General features: G+C 31.8%; 4 protein-coding genes across 5 annotated transcripts; 1 reads left to right on the top strand and 3 right to left on the bottom strand.

Annotated features, from left to right (window-relative positions):
- Positions 1-68: 68 nt before the first annotated feature.
- On the bottom strand, positions 69-7,234 carry LOC123716380 (DNA polymerase alpha subunit B). 2 transcript variants are annotated; one of them, XM_045672094.1, is made up of 12 exons: positions 7,125-7,234; positions 6,766-6,994; positions 6,554-6,599; positions 6,011-6,075; positions 5,290-5,457; positions 4,867-4,990; positions 4,360-4,484; positions 3,365-3,513; positions 1,934-2,168; positions 1,545-1,748; positions 584-767; positions 69-215 (listed from the first exon to the last, which is right to left on the bottom strand). In XM_045672094.1, the coding sequence occupies exons 1-12, from the start codon at positions 7,198-7,200 to the stop codon at positions 87-89; spliced, it is 1,734 nt and encodes a 577-aa protein (XP_045528050.1). In that variant the 5' UTR covers positions 7,201-7,234; the 3' UTR covers positions 69-86. The 2 variants fall into 2 exon arrangements, with proteins under 2 accessions (XP_045528050.1, XP_045528051.1); XM_045672095.1 differs by lacking the exon at positions 7,125-7,234 and having other exon boundaries at positions 6,554-6,594; positions 6,766-6,884.
- Positions 7,235-14,094: 6,860 nt separating this feature from the next.
- Positions 14,095-16,361, bottom strand: LOC123716572 (trafficking protein particle complex subunit 6b). The gene is made up of 3 exons (XM_045672378.1): positions 16,140-16,361; positions 15,797-16,060; positions 14,095-15,193 (listed from the first exon to the last, which is right to left on the bottom strand). Exons 1-3 carry the CDS (start codon positions 16,224-16,226, stop codon positions 15,068-15,070), a joined length of 477 nt encoding a protein of 158 aa, XP_045528334.1. The 5' UTR covers positions 16,227-16,361; the 3' UTR covers positions 14,095-15,067.
- Positions 16,362-17,197: 836 nt separating this feature from the next.
- On the top strand, positions 17,198-19,344 carry LOC123716238 (protein HEXIM1). The gene has a single exon (XM_045671881.1). It carries the CDS (start codon positions 17,397-17,399, stop codon positions 18,402-18,404), a length of 1,008 nt encoding a protein of 335 aa, XP_045527837.1. The 5' UTR covers positions 17,198-17,396; the 3' UTR covers positions 18,405-19,344.
- An 84-nt stretch (positions 19,345-19,428) lies between these two features.
- LOC123716239 (tRNA-specific adenosine deaminase 2) lies at positions 19,429-20,890 on the bottom strand. Its single transcript, XM_045671882.1, has 2 exons — positions 20,712-20,890; positions 19,429-20,622 (listed from the first exon to the last, which is right to left on the bottom strand). The coding sequence occupies exon 2, from the start codon at positions 20,584-20,586 to the stop codon at positions 20,086-20,088; it is 501 nt and encodes a 166-aa protein (XP_045527838.1). The 5' UTR covers positions 20,587-20,622; positions 20,712-20,890; the 3' UTR covers positions 19,429-20,085.
- Positions 20,891-22,992: the final 2,102 nt, after the last annotated feature.

The following is a 22,992-nucleotide window of genomic DNA, read 5'->3' as shown; positions in this document are numbered from 1 at the left end:
TTTTTCTAATTATATTTTATTATACTTCTAATTTATAGAATTCTACATATATTAAATGAAACATGGAATGGCCAAAACAAATATATTTAAATTCTCACAATTTGCGCTGCAATACTGTTGGTATCTTGGTTGGTTATAAGCAGACGAGCAAAGGTCCCTCCGCCAGTGCCTTTCGTCAAATGCTCAGGATTCACAACCACACACCCATTCATCTCCTAAAAACATATTTATTTTTAATTAACCAAAGACTTAATCATTGTCATCACTTTTATGAGGTGTTACTCATAAAATATAATAAATCAATCTTTTAACTAAAGATCTCTTTCGTCTCTTTCTGCGAAATTTTGTTTATGCTGCGATTAAAAGAGACAGTTGACTACTTTAGTGAAAATGTGTTATTATTAAATATATATGTTTAAATTTGACATCTTAATTGTTGTAGTTGAATGAAATTAAACAAAAAGTTAATCGCTTTGTTAAAATAATTACATGTAATCGTAAAATTGTAATTGATTTGATCTTTTAATATTAAAAAACACACAGGTTAGAGATGTCTTTAATAAATTAATTAGATTAGACATACCTTTACAAAGTATCGAAAATTGGAGGGTAATATTAATAAATGCGGCGTACAGGGCAACTGCGCGTGCGCTGCCCATAAAGGAGCGTCAACACGCAGCGAGGGTGGTGGCGGCCATATTGGATACGCACATTGCTGGTATAACACGTGACTGGCTAAACGAGATAGTTTGTCACCACCAGTTCCACTGTAGAATTAAAAACAGTTTTATATTATAGTATTTTCGACAAAAACGGTCATTTTTAAATAGAATATCTACGTACGTATACGTTATTAGGATTACAATGGAGATGGATGAAAAAATGGATGTATGGATGGAAATTTACTCAAATATGTGGCGCAAGGTAGGTCAGGACGATATGAGAGGATGAAATGGGATAGTTAAGGGAAGGTCTACTGAGTATTAGCTTTTTATTTGCGATACTTCTGTATACATAACTCGTATAATTCAATAGAAATTGTAATGGTTTCTCGAGTAAAACGATGCGGTCTTTGAGTTTCGTGCTTAGCCTAAGTCCCACCTCTATATCCTTACATTTCACCACATAACCCTAATCATCTATAACATCATCATCTAAACCACATTAGAGACTGATACAAATCCTCCCCCAGTCCATAAACTGGCAGATTTCCCAATGTTAATATAATTAATTAGTTTGATTGCCTAGGCAATAATTATCGTTTAGGGAGAAAGTCCAGAAATTTATCTTCATTCAATTTTGTAGGAATATTAATATACAATGTAAGCTCTATGTAGTTACGTTGAAAACTGTTTTCTATGTTTATAGACTTTATAGGCAAAACAAATCTATATCTTTTAATTTTTTTCTTAATTATTGTGTAAACTTAGAGAAAATAAAACTGTTTTATATGAACATAAGGCAAAACAAAGTTAAATAACTCCGCCGTTATAGTGTTTGACCAAAACCGTGACGTCACATGATTACACTAAATATATACTCACAATGATATTTCCTCCTGGCTTATATGCATAAGGGCATCTGTGCTAGTGGCTGTCACTACCACTCCATTTATATTCAAAGTGCATGGGTCGGGCAAAAAAAATATATTAGCAGGCTGCTTCCTCATCGAGTATGGTGGAGTCGGATAGATGTTTACATGAAAAGCATCCTTTTGACTGGAGACTATGTATATTTTTGTGTTCGGACTGAAAAAATTGTAAGGATGTCCGTGTAAAAACTTGTATTATTTAGAAACACATTTAGCCTTGAATGTTGACATCCTAGGACTAATGTCAATTTTAAAAACGTCAAATCATTTAAACATAATTATATGACATACATTCGTGATTTCATTATTTGAACAAATTCAACATTAATAATGTGAAATTACCTTGAAGTACTAATTTCTCCTAAGCTGTCCATGAGTTTCTCGAAAAAGGACTTAAACGTCTCAGCCATAGAGTTGTCTTTGACTTTACTATGATCTGCGTCTAGGAAAGGCCCGGTCATTATGACTATGTGGGGTCGATGCCTGTTTATGTACGCAACGAAATCTTTTAACGGCTCGTAGGCCAGGCTATTTGACGTAGTATATGGACCCGCTGCAACCACCATAGACAAGTTTCCTGTAAGATATACATACATTTAAACATCAATTAAATATTACTTATATTATTTTTAAGTAAATTTTCTCAAATAAAACAGCGTTTAAACTTATTTTCTACTATAGGAATCCTCGTTTCAAAACTTGATATAAAGTTATATAGTTAAAACAGACCACAAATACCTCATACTACATGTATTCAAATTTATAATTACTTCATATTTAATTAAATATTTGACTACCAAGTGACAATTCTTTATTTCTAAAAGGAAAAAATACACCAAATGTTTCACATCTAGGAACAAGTTTGTATTGGAAAATTTAATTGTATTTTCCTTTCCTTCCCACTTATTATTTGTTACCCAATCTTTAAACCTTCCCTGAACTTCATTTTTATATATTTAAAGATCATAATTAGCCAAATCAGTCCTATTCTCGAGTCGGCGATTCTCATTCCGCACAGACCCTAAATACATATTCTTTTAGTGCCTCTCCGTGACTGGAGAGGGAGCTAGCCGTCAGACTCTTGAAGCCTGTCTTATCCTGTGCTGATGCAGCAACTCTTCCGCAGTTGCAATACCCATCGTTGCGAAGCCATGATTACTTTCTTCTACCAACACGCCATTTACCCTGGATCTTACCCATTATAACGATGAAGGAGGTGGTAGCGGACATGGCGCAACACGTGTCCCAGGTACGCAACTTGCCGTTCTTTAATGTTCTGCATAAGTATTTTCGACATTCCAACCCGTTTAAGAACCTTCACGTTGGACACCATCTGAATCCAGCTTATACGAAGGAAGCGACGATAGAACCAAATCTCAAATCAAACCGCCGGCATTTATCTTTAACCGTCCAACCTTCACAGCCGTACAGAACAATTGGCCAAATGGAACAAAGGAGAACTCTTACTCGTTGAAAGATCAGGCAATTTCGATTCGAGACCTAATTTCCTGATACAGGATTCCACTCGTTTGTAACCCAAGTTCCCAAATACTTGTATTGCCGCACCTGTTCCAACATCCTTCCATCTACAGATAAATAATGACTTAAAGCGTCATCTCGAGACATGAGCATCACCGAGCAATAAGCATTTGCAGATCATCCATTGACGAGGCTATTAAAACACCCTATTCCAACTGGCCACAGACAGTGCTTAAATAAAATAGAAAGTGAAAAAATCAACTATAACCTACTTTTGGAAAAACTTTGACTCACCATTTAATGTGTTCATCATATCAGCTTTTTTATCTGGTACCGGTCGAGCCCCGTCGTAATATACTTCGGTAGCGACGAATGTATCACCTCGAGGGTTACTCCCTCGCATTACCACTACTTGACCGGGGAAAAGAGAATATTGCTTTAAACTGAAAATTCAATAAGAGATTGCTATTATTTTGACACGAGTTCTGTTGCTAGTTAAAAGTAAGTAAACTACTTGGCTATAAAAACAAATATGTTAGCTTTTTTTACAGTTTATTTTCAAATAAAAGACAATATATAGAAATCGACTCGTGTTTGAAATAATTTCCAATTCTGAACACGTTACTTTGGGGCCGTTCAACTATAACGTAAGCACTATAGGGGGTTGGGGGGGTCTTGGATTTTCTTATTGTATAGATCAACAGTAATTATTTACTTTTTTTTCACATATTACCTAAAGATTTTCTATGCTGGAAAACGAATTGCATTATCGAGGACTCCTACAAAAAAGTTAATACGTTTATGTATGTATTTTTTCCGAGAGCTTTCCTTACCTTTGCTGATAAGATAAGGAACGAAACGGCCCCTTTTGAATAAAGTTTAAAATTCGATGTGTAATGTTTCTTAAATGCTCATATAAAACCATGTTTCGAAAGTTAGACGAAATGCATTGTTTCGGGGTAGAATAAAAGGGTTTATAAACAAGAATTTTTTAAATTAGTTTTGCCGCGCACCATCAGCTGCCCTGAAAAATTTCCGAACCCATTCGACTTAGGGCCCTTCAAGGACAGAGCATATCCATTCTTAAAACGCCGGCAACGCAGTCGCGAGCCCTTCTGGCATTGAGTGTCCATGGGCGGGGATCAGTGACAAAAATTTCAAAATTCATATCTATTAACCTGATATAATCAAAGACCGTTTTCCGAAACCACTCCAATTTAATGAAGTCATCATTTATAATGAAAATTATATTAAATAATTTTTAACCAGGTATTTTAGTTAGTACTTACTTATCCATATCAACAGACACCGAGTTACTCAATGAGTTCTCCCAAGTACCTTGTAAGACGGCGCTTTTAGCGTTTAATCTTGCATCAGCATCGCATTCTATACGTCCGGAGACATAAACATCGGACTGAAATAATAACGTAATGCAGTTGTATTCTCAAAACCTACTTTCAAAGCTGTTTCGCCTGCTTTTACCAGCTCCTTTAACTAGACAAATAAGTCTTTTGCGTCTGATATAAAATTTATTGAAACATATTGCCTTTACAAAGATTCAAAGGATTCGTAAAATGATAAGGTTTGCTCGACATAAGTACATAGAAATCCATACATATCTATAGAAACTATATAGTTCAAGTGCCATAACCCCAGAATCGAGTAAGAGATAGTGACAATTCTTTATCTGTTTTAAATGTTATATTTTTCATTAATATTCTGTGCCAACATGAAACTATTATTGTAAAAATCAAAGGTCCACGTTAACATTACTTGTAATATAAACAATATTTTACCTGAGTTTTATAGGAAACCGACACCGACTCAGTCATTCCATTTTTCTTCATAATGCATTGAGATATATACCTAATGTGATTATCAAACACCATTGCCTTTTCATGAAGTAACTCGAAACCAAACCTACCACAAATATATTAATTTAATATGTGCTAATTCCAAATTAAAATAAAAGGACTCTGTATAATTGTGTGGATTATGTTTCATTATATTAGAACTAACAAACATTCAAATATTAAGTGTTGTAATGTTTTAATGGGTTTTGTGATCATTTGTTAGTGTAATAGTATCCATTAGATAAACAAATAATCATAAATCTGAGGCCCAGACGAAAAAAGGTTGCAGCATGTTGTTGTAGTTTTGTTTTAAGTTAATAAGATGTCTGTTAAATCAATTTGCCATGTGACAGTTCAAATACTCACATTGCTTTATTATACAGATCTCCATCATCATTCGGCACTTGTGTCACATTTAATTGTATCAAATTTAAATTGTCACATTTGTCAATATCTTGTAACAGTTGGTCAGGGCCGTATGAATGCACAACAGAACCCTGATTTGTTCTTGATGTGTACTTAGCTGAAGATCCCCTAAAAATGATGGTAAATAATTGCTAAGTAATTTAAATAAAGCAAGATTTTCCCCCACAGTTGCTTGTATTTGGATTGGGTTACAGTCCTATCGCTTCAATTGAAATAAAACTCCAACCTAGCAATATGATATAATATGTAGTGTTATTTAATTAAACTAAAAACTTAAAAAAACTTCAACTGCATTATTATGCAGGTTTCATATGTTTAAAAGTTGTAGTAGGTTTGATAGAGAATCAAACAGAAAAGAAGAAAGATTAAAACAATCAAGGCAGACACAGAAATATGTCTGTCCAATTGGAGATCAAGGCATTTCCAAAAAATATCAAAAATCCTGCTATAATTAATTAAACAATAGTAAAGCAAATTATTGGGCTTTGTAAGTGATGATGTTATTGAGAATAAACCAAGGAAACAAGTTCACAATAAAGTTCACTTAGTTAATTCATATTTGAGAAAGTTAATTTTGTCTAAAAATAATATAACTAATAGCTTTTTATAATAAAACTAGATAAGAAACAAGACTTAAAAAAATTACTTAATTAGTACTTACGTTGGGGAGTATGTTACAGGACATATTTCATTTTGATGGATTTGTTCATTTTCTACTTTTATTCTCTGAAAGTATTGAGTTTACTTCTGATATAAATTACACTTGGACAGAAGTTAATACAAATTTTGGCGTAGGAATATGAAGCTATTAAAATTTGAGTTTTATTAGCTAGTAAACCAAATCACTTCCCTGTATACTTAAATGAAGTACATTAGTTAATTCAATAAAACATGCAGACATATACATTATCAGAACATGCACATTTGAGTCGACGGCTGCAGGTGAGTATGAATCTAGTCATGTTCATAACATGAACCAGAAACAAACTCGACTACAAAATATCATCATATATTTTAAATCCAACCTGAAGTATTGTTCATATTTTTTTCTGAAAGCAGTCAATGAGTGTAGATCTAGTCACAAAATTTGACTGTGATACTAAAAGTACACCCATCTACTGCAACCAGAAACCTCTTCAAGTTCATTCATATTCTTCTAAAACCCGCCAAAACTTTTACGTCAAAATAATTTCTGGCAACATACCTTTGAAGTTGGAGTCATATAGTTCGTTAGCACTTCATTTTCTGGTCTGATTGATAGGAAAAATATTCATATTAGAAATTTAAAACATACACATAGGTTATGAGACAAACGAGCTGATGATACTAATATAAACATGTTTTTGAAAAGTAACAGCCGAAATTTTTCACATAAACAAGAGAACACGTGGACTTTGAAAACTTTTAAAAGGATACTGCGCTGACAACGATGCGCCGTAGATCGGCAAAGTTGCGCCGGTACTCAAATGAGAAGTTTCATTGGTTGAACTTTTACTCAATGTCCGTTTGGAAAATTCCCTCCTCTCAAGTAGATTCAAATTTTCAATAGATGGTGGAGCTCCATTAAGATGTGTTAAACTAAATGCCATCCACTGTTCTATAAAAGTTTCAGCATCAACATTATATTCTTCACATAAACTAACACCTGTAGCGAAATACAATAGTTCGATTAAAAACAACCTTGAACAATATTTTTAGGGGTTTAAAGTTTTAATGACAACAACTTAGTATAAAGCGTCAGTTAGTTGCAAGATACACATAAAATAATTACTTACATTTACTTAAAACATCGTTTAGAACTTCTATTCCTAAAAACTCAAATTGCTCAGTCACTAGCTCATGGGTAGCCATTTTCTGAATACATATTTAAAGTTTAAACGACGAATGACGATGTAGTATTAAAGCCACAGAGTAGCTTTGATACAAGCGTCAAGGGTGAAGCGTTGAAGGTTTAACTAGCGCATTAATGAAAATATTACATGAATCCGCATGAAAGTTCATTTAACATTGAAGGTCTAAATTATGTTCAAGACAGATACTTAAGACTAAGATACAAATAATCTGAATCTGAGGGTTAGACTTCAGACCGAATATATTTTTTAAACTTTCAACGCAGCCTGCGTTTGTTTTATCAACATAAACTTTAAGGACCATAGGTAGCTTTTTTTATTTCTTAGAGTAGGTACAAAGCTGAAATAAGATAACAATGTATCAATAATATTTTGAAATACTTTTAAGAATACGGTCGTTCGACTTATAGTCCAGCGGAGACAGATTGATAGAATGGCGTTATGGTTATGAGAACTGATTTAATTCTTTATTGCAAAGCGTTTTTCCATTTATTCTATTCCAATTCATTTAAATAATTCAGATTTGACTAACAACCACAGTGGCTCCTACTTACAAAACATTATTATAAACTTTTTCTACCAAAGTTGGAAATAACTTATGTACTTCACTCAGTCATTAACATTTTACAGAGCTGTACAGAAACCGGCAAACGTCTTTAACTAATGTCCTTGCCTGCGCAGAAGCGATTTTTAGGTATCACTGGATGGGGGGGGGGGATCAAGAGAGTGACGTGTCAATCACGTGATTGGTAAATCAGTTGACGTTTGTGTCCCCCGCTGTGTCCACGTTCCTTTGCCTCCTAAGTACACTGGCGTGCATGAAGAGTGATCATGTGGCAGATTCAGTTACCGACCAATCCGAGGATGCTGATCATGATAACTCCATCTCCCCTGAACCTAGACCAAGCACTAGCTCTGCTAATGACCTAATCAAAGGAATATATTTTAGATGATGATTAAATTATTTAAATATTTTTTCTACAATTATTATTATATACACATATATACATTAGAAATTTATCACGAGCTTTGCGGTCAAGGAAAACGTGAGGAAACCTGCACCAACCTGCGAAGCAATTCAATGGTGCGTGTTAAGTTCCCAATCCGCACTGGGCCCGCGTGGGACTTATGGCCCAAGTCCCCTTGTTCTGAGAGGAGGCCTGTGCCCAGCAGTAGGACATATATAGGCTGGAATGTATTATTAATAAATACATAAATAAATATATTATTTCATTATTTTTCCTGGTATTGCTTGAATAGCACTTAGCCGGTTTTCATTTCTTGTTATCATATTTTAGAAGGTAGTATAAGTTATACTTAACAACTCACAATAATATCTAATATACACTAACAATCTACAACGATTAAAACTATTTTTAAAAGTTATTTACGTAAAAACCATTCTACAGTTAAATAAAATAGTTAGACACTTTTTTGTTCGTATCGTAGCGCAAACTTTATCCCACTCCTTGTTTAATGCTCAAGAGTTTTGCCGGTATCTGTATCATATTTTGTGTTTCTATTAGTTTAACAGCGAAACAAAAAAAAATCCTTTTCTCATCCATCATAAACATATAGGTAATATATTTTACTACTACATAATGAAATATTTCACTATCGTCGAATGGTATTTTACCAGTTAAGTGGCTATAGTTAGTATAATTTGCTTAGAAAAATAAATACTTTCAATGGTTTTATTACGTAAAAGTAAATAAAAATAAATTACGTAAAAAAGTAAAAGTCATACGACAAATTTAGTATTTTTTATACCATGATTAAGAACTTATTTGATACATAAAATAAAAATAAGTACTGTCAATATTTTTTCATACTATATTTCACAAGCAGTCCAATTTGATTTCAATATACATTAACCTTTTTACATTATGCTACAATTTACTAGGGTTTGTATATTAAGTCATATTTAAGGAAATATTCTGAAATAAAAATATGTTTACTCTATTTTATGATTTTAATTTACAGGACATTGTGCGTCGTAATGTATTTAACGCCAACATATTAAAATGCCAGTCATCAACTAGCCTTGCTAAGTTAAAGAAGTTGCAAGCTGATTTCCAAGTATGCAATAATTACTTAATAATAATCCAGTAGTGCTGCAGCCCTAAATGGGCTTGGCACATCCTTTGTTAATTTTTATTTTACAGGCTTATCTCTGGGGATCCTGTGCCCTGACACATATATAATTAATGTTTCAGTATGACTTGCTAATCTCTTCATCTACCTTTGTCATGCATGTATATGTTCTGCACATAGATAATAAAGTACATAGTTGCAGTTTGGATTCAAGTGCACAACCTAAACATTAAGAGTTGCATGCATTGGTTAAGCATATAAAAAATGCTCTTAATTAGTTAAGCCATGTTTAAGATAATAACTTTTATTTCATATTTTGTAGCGCGAGGATGGCACACTCATATGGTTAAAGCGCGGGTTTAGTGACAGAGTATTATACACAAGTACAGTAGTTGGTTGTTACCTAGGAGTAATAATGTGTTTAGCCGTATTCTATGATAATGCTAAACCTGAATCCTGGAAAAAGAAAGATTAAGAAAGAAAGAAGGATTAGTTTATCCATTTAAATATATAAAAGACTACTTATAAAATTGTTGTGTGTATACAAATATTATTTTTGGACTATTGAAAATTGTAAATATCATTGTTTTACAAAATTTTACAAATTTACTTTAAAATAATTAAGTGGGATTTGATTTTAAATAAAAACATTTAATTTTTCCTATAAGTTTATTGTGGAAAACATACCATATAAAACAATACCCAACTAGTTTCCATAAGACTACACTTCATAAATTTTAAAGAGACAATCTGAAATATAAGTCTTCCAATATGATTAAACCTTCTCCTAAAATGTATGAATGTTTACAATAAAAATACAAACAACCAACTTTATATATATATATATATATATATATATATATATTTATTAGAGATATGCAAGATTTAATTTTATCCAGTGAAATCTTTTATTTTCAGTAAATTGTAATAATCAACAAGTATTTACATCATAGTAGAAATTATTATGAAAAAACACAGCTTCAGAACAATTTCATAGATTTTAGATAGTTAAGGAAATCATATAAAAATATAAATAAGGTCTAAAAACAAAGTTTGCAAAGCATCACTGCATATATTCATGTTTAATCATATTAAGAAAAAAATCTTGTAAGTAATTTTTTTTTCTGAAATCATTAAAATGTACCTTTGAACTATGGAAGAACTGAGTAATTAAAAACTTGACTACTAAAATGTATTACACTCTATTATAATATCCACAGATTATCTGTAGATTGAGTTGATGGCTGCAGACGAGTATGGATCTAGTCATGTTGGATATGCCATCTTGATAACATGTACCAGAAACAAACTCTACTACATAATATCATCAAATCAAATTGAAAAAAATTGGCACAAGTATAAAGTCATTCTTTCATGTTTTGTTGATGTTGCTCTGAAAGCAGTCAATGAGTGTAGATCTAGTCACAGAATTTAACTATGATACTAGAGGTACACCCATTTATTGCCACCAGAAAATCTTCATCTAAGACACCTTTGGTATTGGATACATTATTGGAAATCAGGCAAGTTGTCTGGAGTTTGGAAAAACATCGTTTTAAACATACATAAAAATGTAATTAAAAAATATTACTATTTAAATAACACAAGTGAAACACGTGTAATTTTAAAAGGGGTTGAAACCGCTGGCCGAAAATAGATAAATCTGCGCCGGTAGGTACTATTGGCGGTATTATGCGCGAAAAATTTGAGAGATTGATTAAGCTATATCTAGCGTTGTTTTATTACTTTGCACGACAACATAATGTTCACGAAACTCTTACAACGACATGAACAAGATTATATTAACAACCTTGAACAATTTTTTTGAGCGTTAAAGTTTTAATGACAGCAAACTAAGTTTCACGGTTCAGAAAGTTACCAAACTTCAACGAAAATCTCCATTCCACCAACGCATAAAATATTTACTTACATTAAACTTATAATAAGACTTCGGCTTCTGATCAAGTAATAAAGTTGCTCAGTCACCAATTCATGAGTAGCCATTTTCAGTAAAATTTAAACAATTAAGTTTATGACCGAACTATTAAAAGTATGATGCGTCAGAGTACAAGTAACAGCGAATGAAGCCTGAAGTGTCAAGAAGGTACGAAAAGAGCGCCAATAAAAAGTAGTTATTACTTTATACGTAATGGGCATTGGCCCGATGCGTACGTCAAACTAAGTTGTCAAGCAAAAGTTAATTTTACGTAGATAATATATTAATTTTCAAACATTCTTTTCTTGCTCATGGACAAAACATTTTAACCGTTAAACGTATTTTTTGATTATTCTTATAGTTTAAATTAATTTAAGTAAATTTATATTAAACACATAATTTATTTAACTCATTTTCATAACAAGACTAGTAGGATGTCACGTTAATAATTAGGAGGGCAATAGGAGCCCTTATGGCAGCGAAGAAAAATGGAAAAAATTAAGAATAAATCAAATAGAAAATAGTAAAATGCAAGAGTATAATTTTATTGACAATAGAAAGGCTACCTGAATCACTATAGTTTCTAAATTATGTAAGGGTGCTATATAGACAGGTTATGCTTATATTAGTGCAAGAACAAAAATTATAGGAAGCCTAGGCTATTTATTTTTTATTTTTTAAAATGCCACCGATAGTTATAGATCGATAGATCTTATATGATTTCAGTCAGTAAACTGATCGTCAGATGCCCCAGTAGTGGTAGGAGTGTTTGTTGTAGTTTGTAGGAGGTTTTCAAAAGTCGTAAAAAAAGCAATATACTATTGCTGCCAGCTGAAACTTTTCACATATTGTTAACATTATACTAAGCTGGAAAAATAGTCAGCTGCCTTATGGAGAGAGGGGGCTTTGCGTCAGATATTCATTGTTCGCAACAACTATACAAAAATTAGATTAAAGTTATATAGTATGACAGATGAAATTTAACTAGGCTATAGCTCTAATATTGAAGTACTAAAATAATAGGCCATTATGTAGATATCGATAGAAAGACCATCAGCTGACGCAGTTGAGAGCATTACCACAACGCTATTTCCATTTAAAGACGTATTTCGACATAGATCCCATCAAAAGCTTAGAGTTAAAATATTCTCAAACCATGTTGGAGACAGCCTATTGATTTAACGCTAGAACAGACTATAAATGTGAATGCTGCAAATAGAAATTGATGGGAGTAATGCAAATTACGAATTAAATTTCGGCTCGTCAACGGTGGTGTAAAAGCTACAGCATCCGCTCAAGCATTGTCGGCCATATGCTGATTATGCTGACATTACTGCTGATCTCGAGAAGAGTAGACTAAAAAGAAAATTGTTACTGTTCGAAAATGCCAATATCAAATAATATCAAGCCTCTTTCAATTTATTTAAATAAAGTTATTTGTATAATATTTCAATAGGTCTGGCCATACAAGCTAGTGTTGAATAATTTTGTATATACAGTGCCAAAAATAAATTGCAGTTTCTGCAAAACAGGTAGAAGTTCGCATGCAACGTGAACAAAAAAATCTGATTGTAGTTATTTGACATCGATTAAAGATAACAAGTATTTGATTAGAGGCAGGTTAAGAGGTCAACAGATTCGTATAAATGGCCCTGATCTAGTACGCCCAGCTACGAACGAATTAAAAAATATAATGGAATTGTGACATTTGGAAAAATAATGTTATGGCTAGTTATAGACGATAAAACGATGTATGTCAACTAAGAGTTTTATTACAAATATCTATTGTGAAATAACGAGGTTTCAAGAGCCGTCGATTATAGTTTATCTTGTCCAGCTCACGAATACAAAAATTGTTATATATATATATATCCATGTTTGTAAGCTAGATTTCGATGCTCAGGTTACGATAGGATGCTAAGATCTTCGTATGCTCAGCAATATGAATGTAATTCAAAACGATTTAAAAATTACAAAGCACATTAATTCGTTTCTGGAATATGGAAATTTAAGAACCGATTTATGCTCTGCATTGCCGGGATTCTATGCGCTCACATGCTGCGATGATCGATTAATGCTGCAAATCTCAGGCATATGCAAGCAATAGCTGAAAAAAACTAATACCCCAAATTCTACTATGAACGAGGTCTTCACGACCATTGAACAATTTGTTTGTCGCCTGTACCGATTTAAAGAGATCAACGATGTCAAGGCTACACTATTTGCCGCGTTGATAAAAAAAAATACCAGAAAACTGTATCGATTGAGCGACTTTCCCACCAAGCAAAGCGGAGCTACACCAGCATTTACTTCGCACGTCGTACAAACAATATATCCTCACTGCTCGAATGATCTGTATCTGTACTAGTGTTGCCAGATCTGAGGATTTCCCCCTAGATTTAGGTGTTTCTCAACCGAGTTAGGGGCAGAATAGGAAGAAAGAATATCCCAAATATTATATAAGTTTTTTTAGGAGAAAAGCACGCGAAATACAGTTTTTTGCTACTGTATATCACGTTCCTGATTTTGGAACTAAATTGAAGTACGAACACATCGTAAGAATAGTCGCAATCGCAAAAACCAAATAAAACTTGAACCTAGCAATCCATTTTCTATTGAACCTACTTTTCATAATGCCTTTCATTTCCCAAGATGACCGCCGCTTTAAAGAATCGCGCCATAGCCCATGCTACGATCCGCTTGGCATCCTAGGGGATTTCTGGGAGGTAGTCCCGGACTATTACACCATAGAGATAAATATGAAAATATTATTTATGAATGTATAAAAATATAGACTTCATATTAGTAGCGACAAACTTGTTTTTAAAAACAATATTTGATATGTAGATAAATAAAAAAAATCACTTAATATTATGGCAAAAAGTTTATTTGCCTAGGAATAAATGGTATGTAACACAATGAATACAGTTTAAGAGTTAACAACAAAATAAACAATATATATGAATGTCTAAATACTAAAAGGGCACATGTCACATTTTAACCCAATTTTTTTTTATGCTTTAATCACTAGTCAACACATATCTACACCGTTTTCTGTCGAAACAGCACTTGTCCGCCCTTTACAAGAACAGTGAGCAACTTGTCTATTTTAACTAAATACTAAAACGGCACTTGTCCAGAAGAATACCTGTCATTTTGGAATAGCATTTATAATTGGCCTGTAGAATAATAAGAATAAAACTAGAATAAGAAGAATTATACTAGAATAAAACTAATAGGTGATAACTATAGATGGTTAACGAATACATTATAACTTTTTTGATTAAATTTGTGTTTGATTTTATTTAAATATTACTTAGATTGATTACTATTTAAGTGGTAAAAGAGCACAAGTCCATGGTAATACATACCTAATTACTAAAGGGTAACTTGTCCATGATATTTTTAGGGCTGTTTTTAAGCATTCACAGAGAAATATGCAACTTTTTAATATGGATTATGTTGTCATGTACATTCTCAATAGCATACATAAAAACCAAGTTTGTATCTTCATTCTTTTAAAAACTATCCAGTTATTTCTATCTCCTGTACATTTTCATTCAGAAATAAATAGGGGACAAGTGCCCTTTTAGTATTAAGACATTCATATATATATATACATGCACCCCCTTATTCATAAATAAATAAATTAGTTTAATTGCTTTTATTTACTTAAGATTTCTTGTCTTTTTATGTCAAATTGTGTTTACACTATGGTGAAAGGGGGCAGATGATTGCTTTAGTTAAATTGATGCAATTAGAATGATTCTGTTTTTAAGAATAAGCTGGACAACCTGTAATGGAAATTAGGTCTTCCAAAGTTTCTTCTTCTAGGTACTTAAGTTCTCTGGACATGAATATGAAATTTACATGAAGGCATTGCCTGAACTTCAGCTGTTACAACACTATTGATGCAAAGATTGGCTAATCCACCTCTTATAAGTCCACAAGTGTAAGCAACATACTGTAAAAAAAATCTAATTAAAAACTTTATGTAAATAATTAAAAAAAATAGTATGCTATCTTATTTAGGTTTGGACCTCAGATTTCTGTATCTGTTACATGCACATTTGTTAATGTAATAGGCAAAAAGGTGATCAGCCTTCAGCGCACGCCGTCAAATTCTTATGTCTACGGCAAGCCGGTTTCTTTCACTATTGAAGCAAATGTTAAATGCACACATATAAAGGAAGTCCATTGGTGCAGGAATGAGAGTCGCATATTGCAGCCACTAGGCCAACATTGCTCTTACATAGCTTCAAGTGCAACTTAAAACAAAATAGGTTAAGTTAAAACAAGAACTTGTTTTAAATTAAATTATTAAAATTAAAATTAGTCAAACCACATCTAGAAAAAATGAATAGTCAATAGAAAAAAAAATGAAGCCACTTTGAAGTGGAGCCGTGATATGACAAATATACCATTTTTCTCATAAATTAATTATATACTAATGTATATAATTTATTTATTTAAAGGAATCTTAAAAAGTGGCATATACTACAAAATAAAACTAGTTAACAACATATATTAAGACCTAATCGGAAAGTTGTGAGTTAGAGGTATTTACCCTAGGTGCAAATTCTAAGTACTGCTGTCCATTAGAGAAGTTTGTGAGGAAACGAAATGCATTATCTTGTAATACATATACTCCCTGATGATTAGTACGTAAGTTATCTATCTGCTTCTTATAAATACATGTCCAGAAATCAGTGCAGATGAACTTCATTGTGTCTAATTCATCTTTAAATCTTGGCCATTCTCTAGTTAGCCTTTCCATAATTTTATATCCTGCAGCAAAGCCAATATACTCCACAACAGATAAATCTGTGTCCTTGAAATAAAGTAGTAAAATGTGTTATTATTAACCGATATTTAATATTAACTTAGCTACAACAGAGCTAATGTTTTACCTTATTCTTAGTAACATCCTTAACTTGTTCTAATGCATAATTTATAATTTCCGAGTGTAGTAGTTCAAATACAATATCGTCTGCCATTGAATTATTTAAACTTAATAAATAAAGGTATTTTGTGCAGTTCTACTGAAACTTGAAACTGTTTATAATGGAAAAACCAGTACTATGTACCAGTATATACACTCTAACATAGTAAAGTCTGCTGTCTGCTGTCTGGCCAAATAATAAATATTACTACTGCATGTTATATGTCATTATTTTGATAAAACCATAGATATAGTATCTATAGATGGGAGCCCTTGCGTGGCCAATGGCCGACGAGATCTTAGATTCAAGTGTAGAGAGCACGATAAAATAACAAAATAAAGAGATATGTTGTTCCTATACTTTTCAATACTATACTAATTTGCTCAAGTTGAACAAGACACTTAATATTTATTTATTTAGCGACGTTTAAATTTGGACTTATGTTTTTTATTTGGTAATTGATTGTTAATTTTAGCTAACTCAAGTTAACTCGTTATTCATTGTTGTAGGCGTCTAGTCCTGGCTTCGCGCGGTTGGACATTTATTTTTTTAATATCTTGAATATTAATATAGCCATATTACTAATAAATTCTTTGCAAATATACAAACATACTTTGCCATATAAATATGAATATTGAAAGAAAAAAAAACTTTATACAACAACGTTTTATATAACTTACTAAGTAAATAAATATCAATAAATGGATTGTATACCAATAATATTTTTAGTACGTAAATTTTTTAGACAAGGCGATATGGTTTACAGACCTAATTCTGGTCGGTGAATAATGAAATTATAAATCAATACCTGAACTGTATATGTTGTAAATAATTTTGTGAAATTTCAAAATTCAAAAAACACCCATCATTAACCTTGCGATATAAATAATTATTGTATCTATTGTTTTGATCTTATTCTATGAGTTCTATGTAGTTCTGTACTATTTTAAGCTCCCATCTATATGTGCTTTATCTAAGGTAACCCATCTCTAGTTTGTGGCTAGTGCTGCTTATGCCATTTGCTAATAAAAAAAATTGTTATCGAATGTCGACTGGCGAACATGGCGTATCGTCGTATAGGAATGTATTGTGCTTGTCTCGATATTTCTTGGAGAATTAATATTTCGTTCTGAAGTCGATAGTAAATTTTCGTCGAGTCTTATTGTGAGTGATTTGTTATTGTTTATATTAAAACGGCGCATCATTTTCGATAAAAATACATAAATGGAAGTAAATAGCTTTGCCGAATTAAAAGATGGCGATTCAACACGGTCTCTCGTGTTAATAGAAGCGCCATCTATTGTAGCAATTACGAAACCGAAGTCGGATGGAAATATAAAAAAAAAGCGTCGTCGCGGCAAAACAAAGCGAAAAATTATTAAACCGTATCTGAAGATCTCTTGGCAAGAAAGAAGAAAGAATGAAGTGAGGAACAACACAAAAAGAAACAACCGATTTCGTAAAATCGTTTTAGCTAAAACTCAAGCGCCATTTAACAACAATCAATTTTTGATGGAAATTCATAAACCTGAACCAGAAAATAATATCTTTAGGACACCTTCAGCCCGAACGCGTGATTCAAGTTTCAGTATTGATTCTGAAGATAATAATTATTTTTTTCCTTTACCCGAGGATGAAGAAGAATATTTGACGAAAGAGTTTTCTAGTGTTTATGAAGACGCACAATGTGAACGTTTGTCTAACATGTCTAAGAATGAACTAATTGAAGAATATCTTCTTTTGGAAGCAAAGTATGACACTCTTGTTAAAAGAGCGGAACGTTATAAACCAAAAGACTATGAAGAAGGCAAAAATGTAGCTGTTGCTGACAAAGATTTAAAATCTGATTCTGTAAATTCAATAAATGAAAGAGATCATTCTAATACAGATAATATTAATGTAGCAGAAAAACAGGCTTTATCAGATATTTTGCAACAGCTTAAAGATCAGGAAGAGCAAATTAGGGAACTCCAACTAGCAAATGAGAACTTGAAAGTCCAAAATGAACATTTACAACAACACAATCAAACCATGAGTGAAGATTCTGAAAGTGATAGTTCTTCCAGCTCGGACAGTTGCAGTACTTCAAGCAGTAACTCAAGTCCTCTTCATGAACCAGATGTGGTTACCAATGATGATAACCTACCAATCCAAGTGAATGGAATCGAAGATTCTAACATTGTGGAGAATGGACACCACCATGTAAATGGTTTTCATTCACCAACAGAATAAATATAAGTTTAATTCCATTACAAACATTATTGTATATACTGCAATAAAAACAGTGTAAGTAAAGATTTTTTTATATCCTGATTAAGTGCTATTAATTTCTTGAGCTCCAATACCAATTTTGTTTGGCATATTTTATACTGTGCAAGTCAAAATTAGTATTGTGTTGTTTGTGGTACATGCTAATTTTACCATATTTGACTCAACTCATAAAACAAAAATTATTGCTGACTTATAGCTTGAATAAGAAACCAGTGAAATCCTGCAAATAATTCAGCCAGAGTTGTATGTGTGCAAAGTTGGTTTACAAGAACTAAACATGTGAACTTCCTAACAACACAAAATCTGGCCAAGATATCTGCCAAGACTAAGCATATAAAAACCACAACAAACAAGCTATTGATAATTTTGGATAACAATTATAATAGAAATATAATTATCACTTTATAATAATAAAAATAAGTAACAAAATCAAACACTTGCTTTAGATGTTTCATGTTTTTTAAGAATATATTTTGTATACTAAAGGACAGATATTACAAATATTTATATTAAAATATAAATTTTAGTCATGAAAGAACAAGCAGGCAATTAATTACCGTTATAGCTTTATTATTATTTCGTTGAACGTAATATAGAGCTGGGTGCTCAAGAGTTTAATGGCATAATTATATTGAAGTCTAACAAAATTTTGCTTACCACTTGCATATTTTTCAAAACTAGATGAAACAGTTTAAAATATTGGTAGGTATAATAATCATAAAAATATAATTGTGAGATCTCACTAGATTAAGAAAAAATCTGTGATATCAATTTGGACGTCTAATAATATTCATTCATACATTCATGACTTGCTTGCTATATGGATATTGTGTTTTAATTTCAATGAAGGTGTGATTTTGCATACCTCAAATGTACCTAAAACTTGGCGATGTTTAACTAAGATTGATTCAAAAAAAATTTTTCAAAAGTGTTCCATTTACCATGTTCATAAATACTTCATGGTGCTGAAATTATGTATTGTGTTGTGTATAATTTGTAATCCAAAAACCGATCTCACCATTATATTTATTAAATTTAAATGTGAAACAATGTTTATTGGTGAAACATATTGTTAGAAACTGTGCCAATTTCTCTATATCATGCTGAATTTAGAGAAAAAATATTTTTTGCCTAAAACCATATTTTATTAAGTTTTTGTTTAATTAAAAATAGCAATGTTATGTAGGAAGTATACTATTTTTCTAAGTCAAAGCACAATCTATGTTAAGTATTGTCTTGCACACATTATTATTTACTCCTTTGTTGGCAAAACATAATTATTATGTATATGTTAGATTCAATGATAAAGTGTGTATGTATTCATATAAAATCAATATATTACTTCCATAGTTTTTATTACCTTATCAGATGTTAAAATAGTATGCAAACTAATTTGAATCTTTTGATTTTGATTAGTTCATAAAATATGATACATAAGTAGTCACTTAAACACTATTTTACAATAAAAAATGTAGTATTTAAAAACATTAGTAGTCATAAAGTTAAATATTTTATATAATATGAATGCACCTAGTGTTACATATTAATATAAAATATAAATATTGTATTAGAATTTAGGTTTAAAGTTACATCTGTGAATTTAGAAATACATGACATAGTAATATATAAAATATATCTTGTTTTATTCATTTTTATCAATGGATTTCTTTTTTACCTTTGAGTCTGGTGCATGTGGGTTAGTGCCTTTGTAAAATTGTTTCAATAATTCCATAGCTTCAATTGGCAAGATGTTACCAGTTAATTGAAATCCTTCTGCATATATATTGTTTACATCTAAGACTGTACTCCCTCCAAATCTGTCATTTGGACAACCAAAAACAACTTCTTTTACATATAACTTCTTTAAAGCTGCTGCACACATAATACATGGTTCCACAGTTACATAAACAACGATGTCTTTAAAGAAATTCATTTGGTCAAAGTTATGTCTATGACAATAGTTTAAGACTTCATCTATACAATTTATTTCGGCATGCCTAGTAGGGTTACGAGTTTCATTAACTTTGTTTCTGGATTTTGCCACTTTTATACCACCTTTAACAAAAACACACCCAACTGGAACTTCATTGGCCTGTAAAGCTTCTTTGGCTAGATCAAGTGCTTCTTTCATAAACTCCATCATGTATATGGTTAATTATATTGAGATAAAGTTGTATTTCTATAACAATATAAATTATAATAGCATCAAAAATCTTTTAATGCCAAACAATTGTGAATAAATATGGAAATTATGTTTTTGTAAATTACTTTTACGATAAAATATAGTGTCTCCAGGCTTGAGAGGGAAAGCCTTGCTTGCCTAAAATTAAAACTTAAAGTTTTAATTTAATAAAAATGCAAGAGTAAAATATTAATTAAATTGTAAATATTTATCATCATTATTGTTTTCTATGATCCAAAAACTAAATTACAAGTTAATTGTCAAAGAGCTTGCCTCGTAACATGTGTGGTGAACTCAAACCTTGAAATCTGAGTATAGACTATAGTCTTTAACGAACACAGAACACTATATTTACTATAGTATATTGAGTTCGTTATATATATATATTTTCTTTGTATGTATATTAATTTATAACCAAAGTTATTTTAAGATTATAAAAGCTCGGTAGCTTCTAGTATCAGAGACATTTAAAGTAAAGTTCTCTGATTGTCTTTTTTTCCCTTATGGCAATAGTTTTAACGTTGTGCCAGTTTCTTTCTAGTAAAAGATTGGGAAACTACACGCGACAAAAAATAGACGACGACATCAAAAGAACTGATTGCCTTTGCTAGTGCTTGCTTTGATAAGATAAAGTCCACTTGGAAAATTATAAACGAGGAGACTGGAATAACCTCCAGAAAGGATACTGAATATAAGATACTGAACATAAACGGCAAAGTAATAAGTTCCTACCTCGACGTAGCCTCTGCATTTGAAGAGCTTTTTACTAACATTCCATTAAATATAACCAGCGTTCTAAATTCTTCACCATCAACCGACCTTTTATTATTGCAAAAGAATGTTCCTGTATGCAGTCATGAGTTTATATTTAGCCGCATTGGCAGCAATGATATAATAGAAACATTTAAACAACTAAAAAAAAAAAAAAACGAAAGATATTCATTTTATAATCACTAATCTATGCTATCAGTTCAGAGTTAGCTATAATATTCAATAAATGTATAGATTGTGGAGTCTTTCCAGATCAGATGAAGCTAAGTAAAATCACACCGTTATTCAAAACGGGCAGCACTTCCGACCTCACAAATTTTAGACCCATATCTGTGCTGGCGACATTTAGTATAATTTTCGAAAAAAATATTCTTGATCAATTATTGAAACACTTTAATAATAATAAACTTATGCAGGGATTATATAGGAAGGGATCGTCTGTTACTATGGGTGTACCGCAAGGCTCCATACTAGGTTCCTTACTTATTCCTCGTCTATATAAATTACCTACCATTTCTTGTAAAGGAGCTTCATGAGATAGTACTGTTTGCTGATGACACTTCGCTTTTATTTAAAGAAAAACGACGAAATACATGATTCGAGAATGTACACAATGACTACTGGTTTAATATAAACAATCTTAAGCTACACGAAAAGATATAGGCAAGATGTATTAAATTTGTAACTACAAATGTAAAAAGTAGTAATTCTCAAATAATAATTAAAGCTGAAGAAGGGAAGGGAAGAAATAGATTTTGTTGATAATGCGGTGTTCTTGGGAATTACTTTAGATAGTAAACTCCAGTGCAGCCTACACATAGAAGGTCTTTCGAATAGGCTATGTTCTGCAGCGTTCGCAGTGAAAAATATATGCGATATTATAGATGAGACTACAGCAAAGCTCGTTTATTTCACATATTTTCATAGAATCACGTCATATGGTGTTATTTTGTGGGATAATACAGCTGATATTCAATATATTATATTTGTAGTGCAAAATCTATGGATTGTCCCCACGGGAGTCAGCCCGAAGGAAGTTTAAGGAATTACATATTTTGACTTTGGCTAGCCAATACATTTATGAAAATATTTTGTATGTGCGGAAAAATATAGATATACCTTTTAAAAGAATAGTTGCCATAATAATAGTACTCGCAATGAATACAAAATTAGCGCACCAACCACAAGGCTGCATAAAACGTGTAATTCTTTTCAAGTCAATTGAAAACGATTTTTTAACAAAATCCCTAGTGAGATCAACAAGTGTTGTCAAAAAATAAATTTAAATCGTACATCAAAGTAAAACTGCTTGCTAAGGCCTATTATAATATAAATGAATATTTAAACGATCCTAGTGCTTGGATATTAATTTAGGTATAAAAGTTTAAAGAGGTAACGCGACTGAATCTCTCGGCTGCATTTCCAGACTCTGGGGCAACTGGGGACTTCCGTTCCACGCCCTTGATTTGAGAACTAAACTAAACTACTTAAATGTAAAATTAGAAGCATTTAATGTATATTTTTTTTTGACGTTCATAAGTGTACATTGTGTTACGGTCTATATAAATAAATGATTTTTGACTTTTGACTTCAGTA

The sequence above is a fragment of the Pieris brassicae genome, chromosome 11 (genome assembly GCF_905147105.1).
Source record: "Pieris brassicae chromosome 11, ilPieBrab1.1, whole genome shotgun sequence".
Lineage (NCBI taxonomy): Eukaryota > Metazoa > Arthropoda > Insecta > Lepidoptera > Pieridae > Pieris > Pieris brassicae.
This window is presented reverse-complemented; position numbering and strand designations above follow the sequence as displayed.

Bases quoted from the DNA above. Each gene is read 5' to 3' on its own strand.
- LOC123716380 (XM_045672094.1), bottom strand. From the start codon at position 7,200: ATGGCTACCCATGAGCTAGTGACTGAGCAATTTGAGTTTTTAGGAATA. The intron at 4,485-4,866 runs GTAAAATATTGT...TTATTATTTCAG, and splicing joins CGGTTTCCTATAAAACTCAG to TCCGATGTTTATGTCTCCGG. The intron at 768-1,544 runs GTGAGTATATAT...TTAATTCTACAG, and splicing joins AGCCAGGAGGAAATATCATT to TGGAACTGGTGGTGACAAAC.
- LOC123716572 (XM_045672378.1), bottom strand. From the start codon at position 16,226: ATGGCAGACGATATTGTATTTGAACTACTACACTCGGAAATTATAAAT. The intron at 16,061-16,139 runs GTAAAACATTAG...CTTTATTTCAAG, and splicing joins AGGATGTTACTAAGAATAAG to GACACAGATTTATCTGTTGT. The intron at 15,194-15,796 runs GTAAATACCTCT...TTTTTTTTACAG, and splicing joins ACTTAGAATTTGCACCTAGG to TATGTTGCTTACACTTGTGG.
- LOC123716238 (XM_045671881.1), top strand. From the start codon at position 17,397: ATGGAAGTAAATAGCTTTGCCGAATTAAAAGATGGCGATTCAACACGG.
- LOC123716239 (XM_045671882.1), bottom strand. From the start codon at position 20,586: ATGATGGAGTTTATGAAAGAAGCACTTGATCTAGCCAAAGAAGCTTTA.